This window comes from Mauremys mutica, chromosome 7, assembly GCF_020497125.1.
Source record: "Mauremys mutica isolate MM-2020 ecotype Southern chromosome 7, ASM2049712v1, whole genome shotgun sequence".
Taxonomy (NCBI): domain Eukaryota; kingdom Metazoa; phylum Chordata; order Testudines; family Geoemydidae; genus Mauremys; species Mauremys mutica.
Window position 1 is genome coordinate 49,446,936 of NC_059078.1, and position 22,684 is coordinate 49,469,619.

The 22,684-nt window shown below is 54.8% G+C and overlaps 1 protein-coding gene across 5 annotated transcripts in view; it reads left to right on the forward strand.

Annotated features, from left to right (window-relative positions):
- Positions 1-22,684, forward strand: part of CACNA2D2 (calcium voltage-gated channel auxiliary subunit alpha2delta 2) — a 642,762-nt gene that overhangs the window by 566,810 nt on the left and 53,268 nt on the right. For all 5 annotated transcript variants that reach the window (XM_045024558.1, XM_045024559.1, XM_045024560.1 and 2 more), the window contains 4 exons: positions 2,565-2,643; positions 6,320-6,369; positions 17,902-17,991; positions 18,548-18,619. In XM_045024558.1, the coding sequence (XP_044880493.1) occupies positions 2,565-2,643; positions 6,320-6,369; positions 17,902-17,991; positions 18,548-18,619 (291 nt within the window). The remainder of the gene's footprint in view (positions 1-2,564; positions 2,644-6,319; positions 6,370-17,901; positions 17,992-18,547; positions 18,620-22,684) is intronic.

Here is a 22,684-nt window from a genome sequence, read left to right on the forward strand (position 1 = left end):
CCACATTCATTAGTCCATCCTCCATGGGCCGAGCATCCTTTCGATTGCTGAGGAGGACTGGAGGGTCAGCCAAGCAGCAAGCCCTCCAGCCTGACCCAACCCCTTGTCGGCCCTGCCCCCTCAGAGCTGGGCCACACGGGGTGAATGGGAGAGAAGCACAGAAATGTAGGGCTGGAGGAAGTCTCCAATCCAGCCCCCTGGGCTGTGGCAGGACCAGGTCAGCCTAGACTAGCTCTGACAGTGTTTGTCCAACCTAGTCTTAAAACTCTCCAGGAACGGGGATTTGTCCACAGCCCCCTTGGAGGCCTGTTCCAGAGCTGAACTATCCTGAGAGTTAGACAGTTTTTCCTAACATCAAACCTAAATCGCCCTTGCTGCAGATTAAGCCCATTACTTCTTGTCCTACTGTCAGTGGGTGTGGGCAACAATTAGTCACCATCTTCTTTGTAACAGCATTTAAGATATTTAAAGACTGTTATCAGGTGTGTTCCCCCCCTACCCCCCCCCCCCCAGTCTTCTTATCTCAAGACTAAACTCCCCATTTTTTTAGTCTTTCCTCACAGATCAGGTTTTCTAAACCTTTGATCATTTTTGCTGCTCTTCTCTGGAGTCTCTCTAGTTTGTCCACATCTTTCCCAAGTGTGGCACCCAGAACTGGAACCAGCACTTCAGCTGGAGCCTCAACCGTGCCAGGCAGAGCAGGACAGTGACCTCCTGTGTCTTACATGCGACACTCCTGTTAACACACCCCAGAATGATATTACCTTTTTTGCAACTGCATCACACTGTTGACTCATATTACATTTGATCCACTCTAACCCCCAGATCCTTTTCAGCAGCATGGTCACCTAGCCAGTTAGTCCCCATTTTGTAGTTGTGCGTTTGATTTTTTTTCTTCCTAAGTGCCATATGTTGCACTTGTCTTTACTGAATTTCGTCTTGTTGATTTCAGACCAATTCTTCAATTTGTCAAGGCTGTTTTGAATTCTAATCCTGTCCTCCAAAATGCTGCCAACCAATCCCAGCTTGGTGTCCCCTGCATATTTTGTAAGCACACTCTCCACTCCATCATCCAAGCCATTAATGGAAATATTGAATTGTAATGGATTCGAGACCAACCCCTGCAGGACCCTACTAAATACATCCTCCTAGTCTGACAGCAAATCATGGATAACTACACTTTGAGTACGGTCTTTCAGCCAGTTTTGCACCCACTTTATAGTAATTTAATCTAGACGAAGAGAGAGTGTTGCATGCTGGGAGCTGTAGTCTACAGCTGCTGCTTGGCTCAAAGAGCTGTCTAGAGCAGGTGGAAGTCAAACATTTTCCTACCCCCACCCGTGCGTTTACTGTAAAAGCAAGAGTAATAAGTGTCTCAGTACTAACAATGCTAAGCTGATTCGATCGGGGTGCTTTGAGGGGTTGACAGAAAATACTGGACCTTACAGACTGAGGGTCTATGGGGAGCGAGATTTTCTTCGCTTTAGATTGTAATAACATTTTCAAAGCTGAGCAACCCGGCTGAGCAAAGCAACGCTTAACTGACTGATTGAGAGTCAGTGGGACTCAGGCTCCTAAATCAGTTAGGCATAGCAACGTGGAGCAGAACAGTACCTAAATGCCTTTCCCAGGCTGGCCCTAAGTCCGGTGCACACAGGGAGTGAACCAGGCCACAGACAGGATCAGCGGGAGACCCATCAGTGGAATGGTGGGCGGGCATCAGAGGCAGCATGGTCTAGTGGAGAGGGGCACAAGCCTGAGCCTCGGGAGATCTGGGCGCTCTTCCCAGCTCAATCACTGCTTGGCTGTGCTATTGGGCAAGTCACTTCACCTCTCTGGCTCATTGTCCCTGTCTCACCTTTTTCAGTTGTATGCGACTGTCTCTCGCTGTGTTTGTACAGGGAGGCCCTGATCTCAAGTGAGGGCCTTAGGAGAAGAAGAATTTGGGAGCTTCTGTCTCTCAGTCCCATGCTCCGTCCGCCTGACCACACTGCTGTGCTCATCAATTCCTAGAGTTCGAGGGCGGACGGGGCCATCGGATCATCCAGTCTGGCCTCCTGCAGGCCAGAGAACCACACCCAGTTGCCCCTGTGCCAAGCCCGCTAACCTGGGTCTGGCTAATGCCAAGGCAGCCAAGCCGGGATTTGAAGACACCAATGGATGAAGGGGGGTAGGGATAGCTCAGTGGTTTGAGCATTGGCCTGCTTAAACCCTGGGTTGTGAGTTCAATGCTTGAGGGGGATGACCTCCTGAGGTCCCTTCCAACCCTGATATTCTGTGATTCCACCACTTCCCTTGGACCTTGTTCCAGTGCTTGGTCGCCCTCGCTGTGAAACATTTGTGCCTTGTTTCTAGTTTCAGATAGTCTGGCTTCAGCTTGCAGCCCTGGGCTCCTGCACTGCAGTGCGCCAGGCCAGCTAGCTCAGTGAGGGCCTTCAGCCTGAGCTGGTACATGGCCCAGCTCTCGTGGCGTTGCACTCTGGTATGAGACATTCCGGGGCGTGGTGCAGTTAGCAGATCCCTGTCTCTGTCCCCCATTACTAACCTGCCCCCCGTTCCACCAGGTGCGAGTGTTCACCTTCTCGGTGGGGCAGCACAACTACGACGTGACCCCCCTGCAGTGGATGGCTTGTGCCAACAAAGGTAAGTAGGATGGCGCTGGGGGGGAATAGCCAGCACGCCATGAACAGTGGGGCAAATAGGGGAGGGAGGCAGCTCCTACCGGCCGGGCTCTGATCGGGGTGGGCAGGGCACTGTTGTGGGGAAGCTCACCCCACTCGATGATTGCGTGGCATTGCCCACTGCAAACAGATCTAACCTCCGAGGTACAGGGCTGCGGCTTTGCTGCTACATTGTTTTACTGGAAGGTCCGGCTGACGTCTTGCCCATCGTGCTCTGGCATTTTGGGGTACGGGGCCCAGCGAGGAGCCAGGGTGCCAGGCCCAGCACTCTGTGGCTCACTCTGTGCAATTCACAAGATGCTCCAAATAGTCTCTTCCTGCTTTCCAGAGCATCTCAGAGCCCTGGCAACATAACAAACCTAACCCAAGAGTGCCATCTGCTGGCTGATTGGGAGCCTGCAGGGAAAGTGCAGGAGAGTCGCCCTTCGCCGACGGAAGGCATCTGTGCTTTCCATCCGCACAAGCAAAGCGCCTCCTCCCAGTCTGACCTTGCCCGATGGCCGAGGTGGAGAGAGGAGACAAAATCTCCCTGGGAGCCAGTGCTGTGTGCTGCTCAGTGCCGCAGCTGGGAGACGCCTCTCCTTCAAAGCTGGACTGCACAGAAAACAGGTCCCCCCACCTCAGCTCCATTCATATGCACCCCAGCACCGAGCCAGGCTCACCCGCCCTGCTAGCCCATGCAGCAGAGGGGCCAAGGACCGGGCTGAGGTGCCCTCACCCTCCGACAGCTCTGTCGCACTGAGTGGCAGAGGAGGTGCATGGGAAGTTTTCTCTGCCTTTGCTGTCTGGATAGAGGGCTCCAGGCTGGCACCATTCGCTGGCATGTAGTTGCCTGTAAAGGGAGAGGTAGCCATCCCTGTGTCGGTTCTGTGCCCACTGGGGACACTGTCTGCCAGGGGAGCCAGATGGCATGTGCAGGACCCCCACACATAGGGGAGGGGAGCTGCTTGTGGGGGTCACTGCCATGAGTGCAGAATGGGGGCATGGAGCAGATTATGGGGAGGGCTTCACCCTGTAGCAGAGCTGCCCAGGAGTGGGGTTGGGGGGTGGGGTTCCATGAGCAAAGGAGCCAGCTGGGCCCCAAGGAGCAGTGAGCCTCTCCTCGGGAGCTGACTCAGGACCAAGGATAGGCTGGGGCAGTTAGTCCCCCACACTGCTTGGAGAGGCCTGGCACAGGGCTCTGCCCGCTCGGCCTGGCCCAGCCTTCTCCCCTCCTGCCATCAGCCCAATACCTCTTTCCCCGCCTGACGAACGTGTCTGCCAGTGCCAAGCCCTCTCCTACAGCCTGCTCTGTGGGGGAGCCGTGAGGAGTCTTTGCTCTGCCCCCCGCACTCACACCTCCGCTCCCTGAGCCTGCTGTGTGTCCCTTCCCCAGGCTTCTTCAGGAGTCTCCTGGCTCCGGCCTCTGCCAAGGATGCTCCCTCCGCGAGTCTCTCTCCCTCCTCTCTACTTGCTGCCTCCCATCTCTGCCTCTTCCCTAGCCCACACTGCTTTTGGCTCTCCTTCATCCCCGACCAGGGATCTCCCCTTACCTGGCTGTATCAGTCGCGGGCACCCATCAACTCCTGGGCTAGCATTAATTCAGCTATCCTCTTGGTGCCCTCTCCCCTCCCAGCACGTCTGGGAATTCATGCACCACGCGCCTACAGCGTCTGTTCCTCCCCCCTCTTAGCCCCACTTGAGTCTCAATTACCATAATGCTCGTTATGGCTTATCAGTTCCCATCCACGCCTTGCTCGTGGGAACACGGGGCGCCCAGCGGTTACAGCAATGGACTCTTGGGGTGGGGTCCCGGTTCTGCATCTCACTCAGCGTGTGGGTTTTAAGGTTTTGGAAAGTGATCCATGATTTTGGGAGCCTGAGACCCCCTGATTTTCAGTGGATGCAGAGAACCCGCTCTCTGCAAATTGGCCTCTTTCAGGGGATTCACGCTGGGCCCCGGCACCATGGGGTGCACACGCTGTCTCGGCTGCTGGAGGGTTACTAGGGAAAGCTGCCTGCCTGCTTAGCTGGGCTGATGGTTGCCTCACAGCTGGGCTGTGGAGATAAGAGAGCTGTGGAGTGGATGGGAGGGGTGGCTGCCAGAGAGGCTGAGGAGCAGGAGCCTTCAGCCAGAGACTGGTGAGATGCTACCCAAGAAACCGGATCCTCTCAAAGAGCAGACCCCAGGGTGACTCTGATGGGTTCAGACAGAGTCTCTGGGTTCCCGTGCGAAACCCAGCAAGGGGTTTTACTAAGGCCTTGAAGCGGCAAGCCATGCTTTGAAGAGACCCGCACTGTACACCCCGAACCAAGGGTGACTGGCCTCCTGATCCATGGGACTCAAATGCTCTGCGAGGGAATAGGACCACCAGTGACCTAGCAAGAAGGCTGAGGCTGTAGCAAAAAATCAACAGGCAGGCTAGATAGTGATCACTCCAGCAATGCAGGGGAAACTGAGGCAGAATTGCAGTGTCACTTGGTTTTGCCACAAGGGGGTGCTGAAGATCAAAAGTGACCACTGACAGGCTCCCCAAATCACTGGTCTGTTTTGAAGCTGATTGATGCTTCATTATCATCTAATGTGGGGGAGGGGCACTTTTCAAACTACCTCTTGAATTCCCAGGGCTTTGGGTGGCATGCTTTGTAGACTGACAGCATCGGTGCTAGCTGCAGCAGAGCCTGGGAGAGCGGCTTGGCTCAGGTTCCTCCACATGGGCCTGATCCTACAGCTCATTCTGGACCTGTACCACCCATGCTGTTCCAGCCCTGCTCTCTCCCTCCCCTCCAGCTCTGCCCATGCCCTTCAATCCCAACCCAAAGCTCTCTGCTCTCATAGAATATCAGGGTTGGGAGGGACCTCAGGAGGTCATCTAGTCCAACCCCCTGTTCAAAGCAGGACCAATCCCCAGACAGATTTTTGCCCCAGATCTCTAAACAGCCCCCTCAAGGATTAAGCTCACAACCCTGGGTTTAGCAGGCCAGTGCTCAAACCACTGAGCTATCCCTCCCCCCATGCCCACAGCCCTGCCAGTGCCTCTCAATCCCAATCCACAGCTCCTCTGCCCCCACTGTTCCAGACCTGGGCTCCCACCCATAAATTCTGCCCATGCCCGTCACGCCTGACCCACAGCTAGGGTGACCAGACTGCAAATGTGAAAAATCGGGATGGGGGGTGTTAATAGGAGCCTATATAAGAAAAACACCCAAAAATCGGGACTATCCCTATAAAATCAGAACATCTGGTCACCCTACCCACAGCCCTCTGCTCTGCCAGCCCTGGGCTGCACCCACCCCAGCTTTGTGCATGCCCTTTGTTCCTTCCCTGTAGGATTCAATCTTTGTTCTGGCCCTTACAGCTCCTTTCAGTCTCATTTCTCCACACCCCCATCTGTTTGTTTGCCTGCAGAATCCTGCCCTGGTTTCAATCCAAAGAGAGCAACTGGGGATCCTGCTCCCCCCTCCATTGCTAGCTCCTTCCCCCCACCCAGGGCCCATTGTCTCTAGGGCCCGGGGCTCAGCTCAGGGATCCCTGAAGGTGGTACAGTGGCTCTGAGGCTGTGAGGAGGGAGGGCACTGGGGAAAGGGAGAATGGGGAGGTGCCAGGCTGTGCGCAATGGGCGTGTTTCTACAGCTCCCTGCTTTTTTTCTCTGCATAGGTTACTACTTCGAAATTCCCTCCATTGGAGCCATCCGAATCAACACACAGGTAAGAAGCCACCCCGGGCCCCCAGCACACATACACCCAGAGATCCACCAGAGGGAAGGTCAAATGATCCCTCTGGTCTGACCTCCTGCATGACACAAGCTAGAGAACCAGCTCCTGGGGTTCTTGCATCAGACCTAATGGCTTGGGCTCTGAGAGAGACACCCAGTGCTGGGGTAAGACTCCAGCTGATGGAGGAGAAGCCAATCCAAAGGGAAGTTAATCACCCTCACTCTTACACACAGGCACCTCTTTCCAGGTTGTCCTTAGCTGGCTTCATCTCCCAGCCACTGGATTGTCTGCCAGTGAGCCCAGTAATGTCGCCCCTGGACGGGGCTGGCTGGGCCTGCACTAGATTTTCTCCCCTGGAATCCCCCATTGCTGCCCCAGCACCAGTGCTGCCCCAGAGTAAGGGCCCTGGTGCACACTGGCTAGCATGGCACCGAGCACAGGGGTAGAATGCTGGCGCCTCCTCTACCCCACAGCTGCCAGCATGCCACGGGAGCTGCAGTGCTGGTAGATCAAGCGGGGAATGCTAGTGCAGACACGGCCTTCGCAAGTGAAGGTTTTACCCCTGTTCCTGCAGCGGGGCTCAAACACGTCTCTGGCGCATGGGCAACATCGCCTCAGAAGTGTGGGGACAGATGTGCTGATGCTGGCAGGGGCCCAGGGACTTCCCTCTGCCCAGGACTGGGGCCAAAGGGAGTCAGATCAAAGGGCCAGAGCTGGCTCTGATCCGTGCTGACTTCACTGGGAGAAGTGTCTCCTCTCTCACCCCCTGTCCCAAAAACAATGCATCCATCACTGGCGATTTTTAAATCCAGATTGGCTGTGTTTTGTAGAACCTCTCACCTACCCCTTTGAACTGGTACAATAGGAATTATTCTGGGGAAGTTCGCTGGCCGAGGTTATCTAGTCTGATTTCCTGTGTGACCACAGTGCCCCCTTCTGGCCGTGGGATCTATGAAATCTGCAAGCTGCAAACCCTGCCTGGCCATTCCACTCTGCTCTGCAGATGCCTCTCAGTCCCCACCTGCAGCCCACTCGCCCTGCTGTCCCAGCCTTGAATCTTTCCCAGGGCCCAATCCCCAAGCGCCCTGAATTGCTGAGTACATAATGCAGGCAGACATCTATGGGGTGCCCAGCTGGGGCCCCCAGACCCATTTCAGCGTGACCTGAGTCCATGCTGGGAAAGGAGAGCAGAAACCAGGTACCCGTCACAGGGCCTGATGAGCCGCATTATTGAAATGAATGGCCCACTTCTTGGATCTTTTTTCCCTTCCCTCCTTAAGTGGCTAGTTATTAAACTTCGTACTTTAATCCACATGGAGCGGAGCGAGTGGTGCCAGCTGATCTGTCGGGCTGTTCAAGGTGACAGACGGCAGCTGAGAGCTGGGGACAAGTTACTAGCTCCAGGCAAATGGGGCTGCCGGGCTGGGCTAGTGGCCTTCCGTTCGCAGCCCGGGCAGGCCTTCCAGCCAGACCATTGCAAAACAACGCGGCAAAAGAGGGAGAGGGAAATGAATGGGAGAGTGAGCGAGCTTCAGCTGGTTGCACAATGTTGTCCATGGGACGCCGGGGGCTGGCCTGTCCCCTTGCCTCGCTGAATGGCTGGAGATGTTCTGCTTTTCCCCTGGTTCTCTTTCTCATCTGTGGGCAGGGCCGGCTCCAGGGTTTTTGCCACCCCAAGCAGGAAAAAAAAAAAAAAGCCGCGATCCGCGGGAGCTCTACCGCCGCTTCAGTCTTCGGTGGCAATTCGGCGGCTGGTCCTTCGCTCCGAGAGTTTGTGAGGGACCCACTGCCAAATTGCCGCCAAAGAGCCCGACGTGCCGCCCCCTCTGTTGGCCACCCCAAGCACCTGCTTGCTGGGCTGGTGCTTGGAGCCGGCCCTGTCTGTGGGGGCAGTTCTCTGCTCCCTTTGCCTTTCCTTGGTTTCTCTGCAGCTGACGTGTTGGATACTCAAAGGGAAACCAGCAAGGATTGGGAGCAAATAAAGTCCTGGTGTCCCCACCCCTTGCCTCCATCCTGGGATAGGGTTCGAGTGTCGTGTTGTCCACCCCGCCATCCCATCCTGGGGTAGGGTCCAGGTGCCATGTGCTCCCCACACCCTGATCCTGTGACTCTGGGGTAGGGTGTAGTATGGTCCATCTTGTGGAGATGGAGAATGAGACAGATGGGGAGCCCTGTATGGGTACGGAGCAGTCCAATGGGGTGCTGTGAGCAGAGCAGGGGGTTACGCTCAGGGAATGTTGCATGGCACTGTCATGGTCCTAAGTGACACATGGTCAGTTTGAAAATCATGGGCCATATCCTGAGCTGGTGCTGCTGAGGACCTGGCCCGAGAGTAAAGGTGCAAGCGATAAAATCTTTCTCTCGGCAGCATTGCCAATTCTCTTTCTGTGTTTGGCACTGGTGCAGCCATTGCTGGAATCCGATGTCCAGTTCTGGGTCCCACCATCCAAGGAGGATGTTGATACTGTGGAGTGAGGTCAGAGAAGAGCCATAGGAATGAGTAAAGGACTAGAGAATCTGCCTTATAGCAATAGACTCATCGGGTACGTCTGCCCTGCCGCTGGCATGAGCTTCCCAGCCTGGGTAGACAGACTCCAGCCCCGCTAGTGCATTACTAAAACTAGCAGTGTGGATGTTACAACTTGGGAGCTCCAGCCCACCTGACCCTCTAGCCTTGAGAGCCCCAGGTGCAGCCCAAGCCAACGCACCTCCACTGCTGTCTTTAGCACACTACCGTGAGCCCCACTACGGCGGGTCTGTCTGCATGGAGGAAGGCTGCAGTGTCCACATACCCAAGGAGCTCAACCTATTTAGCTTAACACATTGAAGATTAAGGGGCAATTTGATCACAGTCTGGGGAACAACTATTTGCTGTTGGGCTCGTCAGGCCAGCAGACAAAGGTCTAACCAGTGGCGGGAAGATGAAGCTGGCCAAATTCAGACTGGCAATAAGGCGTAAATTGTTAACAGTGAGAGTAATTGATCATTGGAACCATTTTCCAAGCATCGTGGTGGATTCTCCGTCAGCAGCAACTTTTAAATCAAGATTTGGATTTTTTTTTTAAAGGTCAGCACTAGTTCGAAAGGAATTATTGTGGGGCAGGGCTCTGGCCTGTGCTATACAGGAGGCCAGTCTAGATGATCACAGTGCTCCCTTCTGGCCTTGGAATCTGTGGATTACAAGCCTTGCAGATTTGATGATTTCTTTCACCTCCTAGCTCCTGGAGTCAGGTGATTTTATGAGACTCTCAGCTTGAAAACACAGCCCCTAATAGCTCAGAAACAAGAAAACAACAAAAAAGACCCCAACCAGCAATGCAGAGCTACAATGCATTAATTTCTCAGAGGCATCCGTTCTCGGCATTTAACGTCTCGGCTGCAGAGCAGTAATTGTATCCCTTTGAAATTAAGTGTAAAACAAGATCAGAATCACAATAACACAAAGCGCACCGCTGTCTTGAGTCTGAACTCAGACGGCCCCGGAGTCTGTCGCCTTTCTCCTGAAAAGTCAAACTCCATCCACGTAATGGCTCTGAGAGGGGTTGCTTAGGTGGGATAATGTAGCCATTTGTGTCCCCCGTTCTTAGTGCCTGGGGTGAGGCAGAGTAGATTGGTTGTAACGGAGGGTAGTAAAGTGAAGCTGCTGTGCTAGTGACAGATGTCACGTTACTGAGCTCATTGGTGTCTGCTGCTCCCCACATTCAAAAAGCTAAATCACCAGCGTGTTCGTCTGGACGTGCTCCGGACTATTGTTTGTCTGATCCAGCCATGGGCCTGATCCTGCAGTCCTCCCTCGGGCAAACCTTCCCATTGGAACTGAGAGTTTTGATGAGAATGTGATGAGCCAGGCACCATTTTGCTGGGCAACCAGTCCTGTCCTCCAGCATCGTCTGCGATTATCGTCTCCCTCACTACACCTCCGCAGCCCATCGCGCAGTGGGACTGCACCCTCTCCAGTGGTGGCTGGGCCAGAGAGAGGCTGCTGAGCCCAACACGGCTCTGGGTCGGATCTTTGCACTTCCGCCATTGAGGCTCCTGCTTTTAAGATCCAGAGGCCGTTGGTTCAGTTCCTGCTCCCACCCAGGGGGTGCAGAGTAACATGAACATCATATGCAACTGGCGTTCACGCGGCCAAGACATTTCTCAGGGCTCTGCCAGCACAGTTTGGAGAATTGCTGAGCTGGTGCCTGAGCCATTCTCATCCTCATCCCGGCCGACCCCTGCTGCTCCTGGCCATTCAGAGCCATTCAGCCTACCACATGGCAGAGACTCCTCCACAGTCACTCGGAAGGGCTTGGCCAGCACCTCGCCATGCTGGGTCCCTGCATATGGTGAACGGCTGCTTCCCCATCACATCCATCTCCCCTGCTGACGTTCCCACTGGGCTCTGATGGGGTCACTGCCAGGCTCTTGACTCAGTGGTCACTTGGGATCGGGGACGGGGCTGCATCTTGCAGCCCTGCAGTTTGCCAGAGGGCCCCTCATACGTGGTGCAGCTGTAGGTTTTCTTAGGGGGCCCATAGGGCAGTGTGAGCAGGGTGGGAGGCAAGGGGTGGATGTTCTGGAAGAAGTGGCTCCTTGTCCCTACCTCTTTCCTGTAGTGCTGCTCACAAAAGTGTTTGGTGGTTTGTCCCATATCCCCCAGCCTGGCCTTGAGGAAAATGAGGGAGTCCCAGATGTGGCTGAGCGCGTAGTAAGGAGAGGGTGTGATGGGCCCAAGGCCTGCAGTAAAGCTGGCTATTGAACCGTACGCTTCCACAGTGCCGCATTGCATCGGGGGCCCGAGGTGATGTCAGGCCACTTCCTAATGCTGCCTCCCAGGGCGAGGATGCACCCCGTGATGCAGAGTCGCTCTGCGAAGGTGTGCTGACAAACAAAAGGGAGGCAGCCTGAGGGGGCGGAGAGAGACCCCTGAGCCCTTGGTGCTGCCTGGGACTCTCCCTTTCTCTGGCACAGCCCCCCTGCACTCCTCAGAGCGTTTGGCCTGCAGTGAACGTTTCCGACTCAGACTGGAACATGGGAATATCCCTCCCAGCCCCGCCAGCCCTCCAGGTGTGTGACCCAGTGCATGGCGCACCCAGAGCAGCTGGCCAGCGGAGACTCGCTGCCAGCTGGCGGTTTGTGGTGCTGAGCCAGGGCCCAGTACAGCCCAGGCACCACAGCGGAAGGGGGCGTCTCTTCCATGGCCATGCTTTGCGCTGGAATTTGCCATTTGTTTTGAATTCTTTCCATGTGGCTGACAGCGCTTGCTTCCCTCTTCTCCATTCTTTGCCTTCACTTCCTCCTGCCGCCTCCTTCGCCAGCCAGCGATCGTCTCCAGTCTTCAATCCCATTTCGACAGGGTACTCACAGCCACCTGTCCAGCCAGATCCCTCCTCCCGGTCCCCCATGGCTGAGCCAGCGGGGAAAGGCATGGGGCGAAGCATCTCACAGAGTATCTGCGGCAGAGCTGAGAACGTTTCTCACTATGTATCTACACTGCAAGCACAGGCTGAGATTGCCGCTCATGTTGATGGACCTGAGCTAGCCTGAATCTTGCTTTGCTTGGGTTCTGGAGCACTGAAACCATGGCAACACAGGCACCATCGTGGGCTGCACGAGCCCGCCTGGAACCCTGTGGAATCACTCGGGCTTCTGCACCCCAGCTCGCTTGGTACATCTACACGAGCTGCAGGGAAGACATGCCCTTAGCACTCTTGTTTCCAGCTGGTTGGCATGGGTGCGGATCCGCGTGCTCATGGAGAGTGGGGTGTACCCACAGCGGTAAGGGCCCGGAGGTCGGTTTCTTTCAGAATTCACCTCCAATGCTCTAATTTTAAACAACTCTGCAAGGTTGCCGCCGGACAGCTGTGCCATTGCTGTCCTGTGGGGACTCAGGTCTGCTCAGAGCAGGGCTCAATGACCAGGTGCTGCAGCTGAGTGGAGAGACAGTGGTCAGAGCGCTGGCAGGAGACCAGAGTTCGGTTCCCTGCTCTGTCCCATGCAACACTGAGCTTCAGATTAGGGATACCAGCCCTGCCCTGCTGAATAGGGGTGGGATAAATAGATTAAAGAGTGTCAGGTGCCCAGATACAACAGTGGCCATATAAGCAGCTTAGATAGATAGTTCTCCCATGGGGGTAAACGGTGAGCGGGGATACAGCTTTAATGCCATCCCTGGTGTTCTCCTAGGAGCTATGCTTTCTCTTTCTGGCTGCATGGTTCCCTCCTGCTCCATGCCTTCTCCTTCTCTCTCTTGTCATCCAGAAAGAATACAGCCCCCTCAGGGCCCAGGCTCCAGCCTGCTGCTCTCTCCATGGCAACCTGCAGGGAGGGGTTAATCAATTTGGGGAGAAGAGAGGGCTGAGTGGCAAGCGCTGCCCCCTAATGCACTTGGGCAGGTGGCCGAGAGCACAGAGCCTCCAGTCTGTCCCCATTCGTTCCCGTGGGCGCCAACTTATATGGGCTCCTGGGGCTTTAGCCCCAGGAATATTCACAGTCAGGGGTTCTGCTCCAGCAATATTTGGAGCTAGGTTTCTCCCCTGCTCTGGGCTGCCGGCAGCCCCCAGGAGCCCAGAGCCTTTTAAATCCCAGCCGCGGCCGGGAATCAGAGGGCTCTGCGCTGCCCGCTGCGGCGGGGAGCCCAGAGCCCTTTAAATCCCAGCCGCGGCCGGGAGTCAGAGGGCTCTGGGCTGCCTGCAACCGCGGGGAGCCCAGAGCCTTTTAAATCCCAGCCGCGGCCGGGAGTCAGAGGGCTCTGGGCTGCCTGCTGCGGTGGGGAGCCCAGAGCCTTTTAAATCCCAGTCGCGGCTGAGATTTAAAGGGCTCTGGGCTCCCCGCGGCTGCAGGCAGAGCAGAGCCCTCTGATTCCCGGCCGCGGCTGGGATTTAAAAGGCTCTGGGCTCCCCACGGCTGCCAGCAGCCCAGAGCCCTTTGAATCCCAGCCCCTGGCCGCTGATTGCCCCCTCCCCAGACCCCTGCCCCAACTGCCCCCCAGGACCCCCACCCCCTATCTAAGCACCACTGGTCCTTGTCCCCCGATTACCCCCTCCCGAGACCCCTGCCCCTAACTGCCCCTTGGGACCTCAGCCCCTATCTAAGCCTCCCTTCTCCTTGTCCCCAACTGCCCCCTCCTGAGACCCCACCCAACTTCCCCCCAGGACCCTCCTACCTGTCCCCTGATAAACCTCCTGGACTCCCATGCCTATCCAATTGCTGCCTGTCCCCTGACTGCCCCTCCAAACCTCTGCCCCATCCAACTCCCCCTGCTCCTTGTCCCTTGACTGCCCCCCGGAACCCCGTACCTCTTCTCCAACCCCCAAACCGCTTACTGTGCCACTCAGACCAGCGTGTCTGGCTCCGTGCAGCTCCAGACAGTTGCTGCCATGCTCCCCCATGGAGCCCACAGCCCTCTCCCACCCCCAGCACCTGCCTTCCAGATTTGAACACCTCAAAATTCAGGAGTGCTCAAGCCCGGTTTGGGCAGCTTTTACTTCATTTCTCCCAAATCAGTTTCCCCTGCAAGGTGCCAACTGAAGGTGAACAGAGAGATCGGGTGGCCTCCTAATGCCTGGAAAAGAGACAAAGGCCGGAGGAGGGAGTGTCAGTGCCTGTGCGGACTTCTGGGAAGTGCACGGTGTGGAAGGGGATGCTGTGATGCTTTGGAACAACTCCATACAAAGCCAGTCAGGACTCTGGGGGAGCCTCCTCTCTTGGAGCATACTGTCTCCAGGGCAAGGAGCTTACACCTTCCTGGGTCAGACCTCGGAGCATTCATCATGCCCTTCCACATGATGCACTTTCCACAGTGAGTCTGCCCAGGCTGGTCCTGGGGCAACCAGAGGTCCCTGCACCCCAACTCCGCAGTCAGATGTGACTCTCAGCCAGACAGTAAAACAGAAGGTTTATTAGATGACGGGAACACAGTTTAAACAGAGCTTGTTGGTACAGAAAACAGAACCCCTCTGTCAGGTCCATCTTGGGGGCTGGGGAGCCCAGAACCAAGTTCTGGGTCTCTCCCCATTTCCCCAGCCAGCTCCAAACTGACACTCCCTCCTTTGGCCTCTTTGTCTCTTCCGGACAGGGAGGCCACCTGATCTCTTTGTCCCCAACACCTTCAGTTGGCATCTTGCAGGGAAAACTGAGGCACCCACACAGTATTCAGAGAAAATATTAAGAACATTCCCAATTCATCACAACAGGTGCAACAAAATATAATACTGTATATTGAAGTAGGCAAGTGCTGCTTCTGACTTTCCACTTTTAATTGACCCTTGTAATCTTGTGGCACTGACGCGTTGTAGCTTCATTTTATATCGGCTTACAGGGCGGGAGCGGGGGGGCACCACCATTTTGGGCCCCACCAAAAATTATACAAACCTGCCGCCTATGTTCGTTCCCCCTACTCTGGCACCCAGGGAGATGCTGGTTTAGAAAGGATTGGGTGTGGTTCACATCACTGCTGGTGCTCCCCTCAACACCCTCCTTCCGCTGTGGTCTGCAGCGCTGGTGGGGCTCAGCTGCTTAAATCCTTCCCAAGCCTGTAGGACAAAAAACTACTTCCCCATGGGAGCCACCTCGGGCCTGGGTGTGCTCTCTGTCACAGCAGTATAGAGCAGGAGTGCTGCCACGGGGGTAGTACAGGGTGAGTGAGTGAGTGAGAGGGAGGTGGGCACTGCTACCTCACTCTTTCCATTAGCACATTTCAAAGTGCTTTACAAAAGGAGGGCAGTGCCATGATCCTCATTTTACAGATGGGGAAACTGAGGCACAGAGTGAGGCTGTGAGTTGCCCAAGGTCACCCAGCACGGCAGAGCTAGGAACAGCACCCAGGTCTCCTAAATGCCAACCCAGTGCTCTATCCTCTAGCCCACACTGCCTCCCAGAAGCAGGGGCGGGAGACTTCCCCCACAAACATTCCCCATGCTGCATGCTCAGGCCTAGGTGTTCAAAAGGGGCTAGTGATTTGGGGGGCTCAACTTGAGACTCCTCAAAGGGGCCTGGGTGGGGAGCACCCATCGACTGGAAATCCTGCCCCTTTAAGGAGTCTCAAGTTGGGCCCCAAAACTGGCCTTGACCTGGGTGCCTGAGTCAATGCTGAATGCTTGTCAGTGCTGCTGTCAATGTCCAGCGTTGCACTGGTGGAGGGATGGGTTTGTTGGGATGGTTCTCTGCCAGCAGGGGGCAGAAGGAAGGACCCTGCAATGACACAAAGCCTGTACATGCCCAGAGAAAGGAGGGGGTCATGGTGGCAGTAGAAGAGACAGAGAAAGAATTGTCCAGTGCCAGTCCCTCCCCCATCTGCCCCCATGTGCGCAGTCCAGCTCCAAGGGGATTTCTTGGCCTTCAGCTCAACGGCATCACTTGAAGGCAGTGTCATCTAGTGGTTAGAGCAGGACAGCAGGACTCCGAGGTCCCATTCCTGGCTCTGCCCTTGACTCTGTGTGCCTTGGGCATGTCGTCGTCGCTCTCTCTTTCCCCATCTGTACGGTGGGAGCAGTTGCGAGGCTTCACTGATGAGTGTAACCTTGGGTGGGAAACCCCTATGGAGCACCCAGTGTTTGGGTCTGTCACAGGGCATCTGAGGGGAGATGTGCCCCAAGCTTAAGTCTTCTTCCCAGGTGGAGAGAATAACAGTCATGTGGTGTGATAAATGAAGGGGGGGTTGCTCCCTTTTATGGACACCCAGTTAGCTATAAAGTCCCTCTTGGTGGCTGTTCTCTGCTTGCTTTACCTATAAAGGGTTAACAGACTCCCCCCCCCCGCCCAGGTAAAGGAAAGGGAGTGGGCACCTGACCAAAAGAGCCAATGGGAAGGCTAGAACTTTTTAAAAATAGGAAAAAACTTTCCCTTGGTCTCTGGTCATTCTCTTGTGGCTGAAGAGACAGGAATTCTGTGTAAAGTTTGAACTAGGTATGAAAAATTATCTCCCATACCTTTAAGGATTCACTGGGACAGGGAATGTTTAGATAGACGCCATCAGGTTTATTTCTTTATTTTGGCATGTGGATTTCCTCTATGTTAAGCTCAGGTATTTTTGGTTTGTTTTGTAATGTTAAGCTGGACCCCAGGGAGCCATTCCTAGTGTTTAACCCCTTTTCAGTTGCTCTATATCATTTAGCAATAGCTTATTTTCCAGATGTTTCCTTTCTTTTTTTAATAAAATTTACCTTTTTTGAAAACCTGATTGGTTTTGTGTCTTAAAAAGTCTGTGCATATGTTTTTCAATTAGCTGGTGGCAACAGCTGGGTTTCCCTTTTGTTTGTTTTCTTTCTCGGCTTCCCCAAGGGAGGGGTGGAAAAGCCAAGGGGCCTCAGGGTAAACTTCCCAAGTGAGTTTTTCCAGGATTTGGAAGAGGCAGTTTTCATGAGGGTGTCGGCAGCGTTTCCCAAGCCAAGGTCAGAGAAAAGCTGTAACCTTGGGAGTTTAATCCAAGCCTGGAGTGGCCAGTATTAATTTTTAGAATCCTTGCAGGCCCCCACCTTCTGCACTCGGAGTGCCAGAGTGGGGGAATCAGCCTTGACACGTGGCTAGTGGGTCTGGTGACCTAATCCGGCCTTGGGGAGGCTTGGAGCGAGTAGGCGTTGCAGGAGGTTGGCGGATGCCTGCAGATGCAGCAGGGAGGAAAGAGGCTCCCAGAACAGAGGGGCTGTCCCAGCTTGGGACTCTAAAAAGGCAAACAGGTCTTGGAAGGAAGGGGGCTGGGCCCTGTGGGAGAGTAGGGCAGAGGAGACTTTATGTTTGAGTTTATTTTATGGCAGTAAAGCAGCCCCCAAGGAGGGGTGTTGTTACTGGACACAAATCTCTATGGAGTTACTGAGTGAAGGGGAAACTGAGGCAGGGTACTGCAGGAACCACCCCTGGCAGCAAGGGGTAGTTTGGGAGGCAGCCAACCATGTTGCAGGGTTGCTATACCAGCCTTTAAAAGGGAAGTACTGGTGTGGCAGTTCTCATCCCGCCGAGCCCCAGATGAGACAAAGACCTAGCCACACCCAGATCAGCCAGGCAGGCACCATTGCATGCTACGGGATTGCGTGGAGCCCCCGGCTAAGAGTCCCTCTGGCTGATGTCGGCCATTTCCAACAGGAGAGCCAGAATGGAAGCGGGCACCGTGGGACTGAGGATGGGACCAGGGCTAAGAAACTGAAAGCAGGAAGGCCCACGTCTCTGCCAGTTCTCGGAGTAGCCAGGGATGTGGGGAAGCAAAGGTGGAGGGATCCCCCGTGGGCTCTGTCACATACCCTGCATAGGAGCAGGGCTGCCGAGATCGGGTTCGGGCCCCGGTGAAAAAAATTTTTCGGGCACCACAGCAAGTGTGGACCGGTTAAACAGGGCTGACGAAGCCAGGCCCCAGGCCCCCTTCCAGACCACTGGGCCCCGGTAATTTTTACCAGCTTCCCCCCCTCTCTCGTCAGACGCATATGAGCCAGCGTTTCTCCTCTCACTTCTCCCAGCTGGGCTGGGGCTGTGTGTGCTCATCTCTGACCGGGGGAGGGGGAGTGCCTGTCTCTGTCTCACAGCTGGCCTCTCTCCTTGTGTCTGCAGGAGTACCTGGACGTGCTGGGGAGACCCATGGTCCTGGCAGGGAACAAAGCAAAACAGGTTCAATGGACCAATGTCTATCAGGATGCTCTGGTAAGCAAGACAGAAGCGAGCCCATCGCACCCACCTGTCCTTTCCCTCCCCCAGCTGCTGGAACCGCTGCTTGCTCGGTGCTGCTCCATGGACGTTTAGGTTCAGTTTCCAATAAGCAGGGGGTTATGATAATGCTTTAGGCTCCTCAGTCAGAGAGCTGGGAGCTGCTAGCCCCTGGCAGGGACCTGGTAGCCCTGCGACATGTGGACAGTCCTGGGATTTACCCCCCACAAGACTCAGAACTGTCAGGGTAGATTTACAGTCGCTCTACTGGTGCCAAAAGGAAACCACATGGCAACCCCCCTTGAGAACTTCACAGTGGGAAGTGAGTCAAGCCAGACTCAGGTAGTGGATCCTCATCAGCACAGCGGACCCCCAGGGCTCGGTATTGCAGCTCACCAACTCCGTTCTGTGGCGTCTGCCCCAGCCCAGATTTCCCCAGCCATGCAATGGGCCCAGGCCAGCTGTTGCACGGAGCCTGCGAAGGAGCTGTCAGACCAGAGCCAGACGTGTCTGAGAGCTTGCTTGACTGGTTGCATTTCCTTTCTATGTCCAGGGCCTGGGCTTGATGGTGACCGGCACCCTGCCAGTGTTTAACCTCACGGAGGATGGCAGCAGCAACAGGAAGGTATGAAACGTTACCGTCCTCTCTCCCGCTCCAGGGGCTCGTGCACCCCTGTAAACTAAGAGAAACTGCAGGGGTGTCAGTGGGGTCACACTGGAGCCAAGCCAGTGGGAGTGGAGAATCGAGGTGTGTGTGTGTGTGGTGGGGAGAGAGACAAAACACAACCCAGCGTTGCTGTGCATACTGTGTGTCAATTCAAACTGCATCTCAAACAGGGATGGGGGGACCAGGAGCCAGTGAGAGAGGAGGAAGGGCTCATCTTCCAATGAGACTAGGAACTGGAGAGATACAGGGAGGCTGGCCCTGTGCCGTGGCCCTTGTGCCCGCAGGTGAGAGATGGCATGGAGAGAGGCGGAGAGCATAGGGACAAGAGGAGCAGGAGATTGGGGTGTTTGGGGCCTGCTGGGGCGAGTCCCTGCTGGGTTTTAAAGAGGAAGGGGCAGCTCAGAACTCGATCACAAATGAATCTGGCCAGAAAACTAGCGGGAGAGATGGGCACGTGTTGGACTCGGTACCTCGTTTGTTCTGGCTGTTTTCTGTTCCCTGCCCATCTTCTCGTGCTGGAGACAATTGCTGGAGTCATTGGCTGGGCAGGGAGGGGACCATCTGTGCATGGATTCCCACAGGCGTGCCACCTTTTGCTGCAAGCTCAGCCTTTCTCCCAAGCTAAGCAGACTTGGGGTGGGTCAGTATTGGGATGGGAGACGTCGCATAACAACACTCGGTGCTGCAGGAGGTGGTGGTGAGTAAGGCTATGATTTTTGTCATGGATATTTTTAGTAAAAGTCAGTGACAGGTCATGGGCAATAAACAAAACATCATGGAAGCTGTGACCTATCACTGACTTTTACTAAAAACATCCCTGACAAAATGGGGAGAGAGAAGGGTCCAGCATCCTGCCCCCCACCCGCCGCAGCAGCTGGGAGCTGCAGGGACCCCATTGCCCAGTGGCTGGGAGGAGTCCCCCACCACCCGCAGTGGCTGGGAGCTGCGGGGGAACCCCTGCCAGCAGCCACTAAGCAGCTCTAGGGTCCCTCTGCCACTGGTGGCTGGGAGCTGTGGGGGGGATCCCTGCCAGTGGCAGCAGCTGGGCAGCTCAGGGGTTGCCATCAACAGCAGCAGCCAGTTAGTTGCGGGGGGTCCCGCCAGAGGGTCCCCTGTCGCCCGCGGAGGCTGGGCTGTTGCGGGGTCCCCTGCTGCCAGCAGCGGCTGGTCAGCTGCAGGGCCCCCAATGTCACAAAGGTTGCTGGAAGTCATGGATTCTGTGACTTCTGCGACCTCCGTGACATAATCTTAGCCTTAGTGATGAGTGCTCAACAGGTGGTGTTCTCCCAACCTTGAATCTGCTTGCAAAGATCTCCCGCCCTCTTTTGCATGAGATGGAAAATCAAGGTCTTGACGATTTAGAAATGCCTTGCTGCTTTGTGAAATGGAAGGGCTGTTTGCTCTGGTCTTTAGCCAAATTCCTAGCCTGCCTCCCTGTTTTACCAGCTCCCACTGGATATGATATTCTTCCCTTCCCACCATGAACTGTTGTATAGCACTGCTGTGTGCTGCTGAACAGCTGCTCCTTTCCACCCCAGCAGGGGCTGTGTGTCTAGATCTAGGTCCCTTTTTATCCCTTCCGTGAGAGGGGCAAGTGCGAAAGGCTCCACTAATTACCGTTGGTAAAACACTTTGTGATACTGGGACCAAAGCGTCTGTGTCAGTGGATAGCATCATCACGGGAGATGGGATGCCTCCGATTCCACGATCTACCCACTGCTCGTGTGTGTTGGCGCGAGGACGTGTGTATGTGAGAGGCAGGGAGGGGCAAGGGGGTATCGCTCAGATGTTTCTGGTGGTGACGAAGCTCTAGAAGAAGCACAGTGAGCCGTGGGGTCACACCCCACAAAGCTGGAGGGTATCGTGCAGCCTGGATGTCAGGAAATCCGTGGAAGTTAGGAGCCTAAATACCTTTGTGGGTCTGGTTCTAAATTCTGGTTATTTGGCCTTTCCCTGTCTGCTGGGTTAAATAAAGGATGATTTTTGCTTGTGGCTGTAGAGTGGTGCTGAGTTAGCGGGTCCTCTGCAATCACTGGGCCCTGCTGGTTGCTAACACGAGAATTTGACCAGAGCTCCAGGGAGCTTTCCATCCGGCTGCCTGCATCCATACCCAACGTGCCACTACATACCCAGACTGTACCATAGGGCTGCACAGGCTGCTACCTAGCAGGGAGGCTGCCCCGGGACCCCTGCCCTCCCATTGCGGTCACATCCCAAGGGAGAGGCATGGAGCAGAAAAGAACTTCATGTGTTTGTAGCTTCTTTGCATGAGGAGGTGACCAGCTCTCTGTGGAGAAAGAAGTAGTTCGGGACTATTTAGAAAAGCTGGACGAGCACAAGTCCATGGGGCCGGATGCACTGCTTCCGAGGGTGCTAAAGGAGTTGGCCGATGAGATTGCAGAGCCATTGGCCATTATCTTTGAAAAATCATGGCGATTGGGGGAGGTCCCGGATGACTGGAAAAAAGCTAATGTAGTGCCCATCTTTAAAAAAGGGAAGAAGAAAGATCCAGGGAACTACAGGCCAGTCAGTCTCACCTCAGTCCCTGGAAAAATCATGGAACAGGTCCTCAAGGAATCAATTCTGAACCACTTAAAGGAGGGGAAAGTGATCAGGAACAGTCAGCATGGATTCACCAAGGGCAAGTCATGCCTGACTAACCTAATTGCCTTCTATGGTGAGATAACCGGCTCTGTGGATGAGGGGAAAGCAGTGGATGTGCTATTTCTGGACTTTAGCAAAGCTTTTGATACAGTCTCCCACAGTATTCTTGCCAGCAAGTTAAAGAAGTCTGGGCTGGATGAATGGACGGTAAGGTGGATAGAAAACTGGCTAGATGGTCGGGCTCAACGGGTAGTGATGAATGGTTCCATGTCTAGTTGGCAGCCGGTATCAAGTGGAGTGCCCCAAGGGTCGGTGCTGGGGCCGGTTTTGTTCAATATCTTCATTAACGATCTGGAGGATGGTGTGGACTGCACCCTTAGCAAGTTTGCAGATGACACTAAACTGGGAGGAGTGGTTGATACGCTGGAGGGTAGGGATAGGATACAGAGGGACCTAGACAAATTAGAGGATTGGGCCAAAAGAAATATGATGAGGTTCAACAAGGACAAGTGCAGAGTCCTGCACTTAGGACGGAAGAATCCCAGCATAGGGACCGAATGCTGCCCAGCCATTCGGTCCCTAGTCTGTAGCAGTGCATACTGCTACAGACTAGGGACCGAATGGCTGGGCAGCAGTTCTGCAGAAAAGGACCTAGGGGTTACGGTGGACGAAAAGCTGAATATGAGTCAACAGTGTGCCCTTGTTGCCAAGAAGGCTAATGGCATTTTGGGTTGTATAAGTAGGGACATTTCCAGCAGATCGAGGGATGTGATCATTCCCCTCTATTCAGCACTGGTGAGGCCTCATTTGGAGTACTGTATCCAGTTTTGGGCCCCACACTACAAGAAGGATGTGGATAAATTGGAGAGAGTCCAGCGGAGGGCAACAAAAATGATTAGGGGGCTGGAGCACATGACTTATGAGGAGAGGCTGAAGGAACTGAGATTGTTTAGCCTCAGTTAGAGAAGAGAAGAATGAGGGGGGATTTGATAGCTGCTTTCAACTACCTGAAAGGGGGTTCCAAAGAGGATGGATCTAGACTGTTCTCAGTGGTAGAAGATGACAGAACAAGGAGTAATGGTCTCAAGTTGCAGAGGGGAAGGTTTAGGTTGGACATTAGGAAAAACTTTTTCACTAGTAGGGTGGTGAAGAACTGGGATGGGTTACCTAGGGAGGTGGTAGAATCTCCTTCCTTAGAGGTTTTTAAGGTCAGGCTTGACAAAGCCCTGGCTGGGATGATTTAGTTGGGTTTGGTCCTGCTTTGAGCAGGGGTTGGACTAGATGACCTCCTGAGGTCCCTTCCAACCCTGAGATTCTATGATTCTATGAAGGTGGCAGCGGGTGCCAAGGAGGCGGAGCCAGCACCATGTGACATGGGAGGTTGGGGCTGGTTTAATTTTCATTGTAATTCCCTGGGAA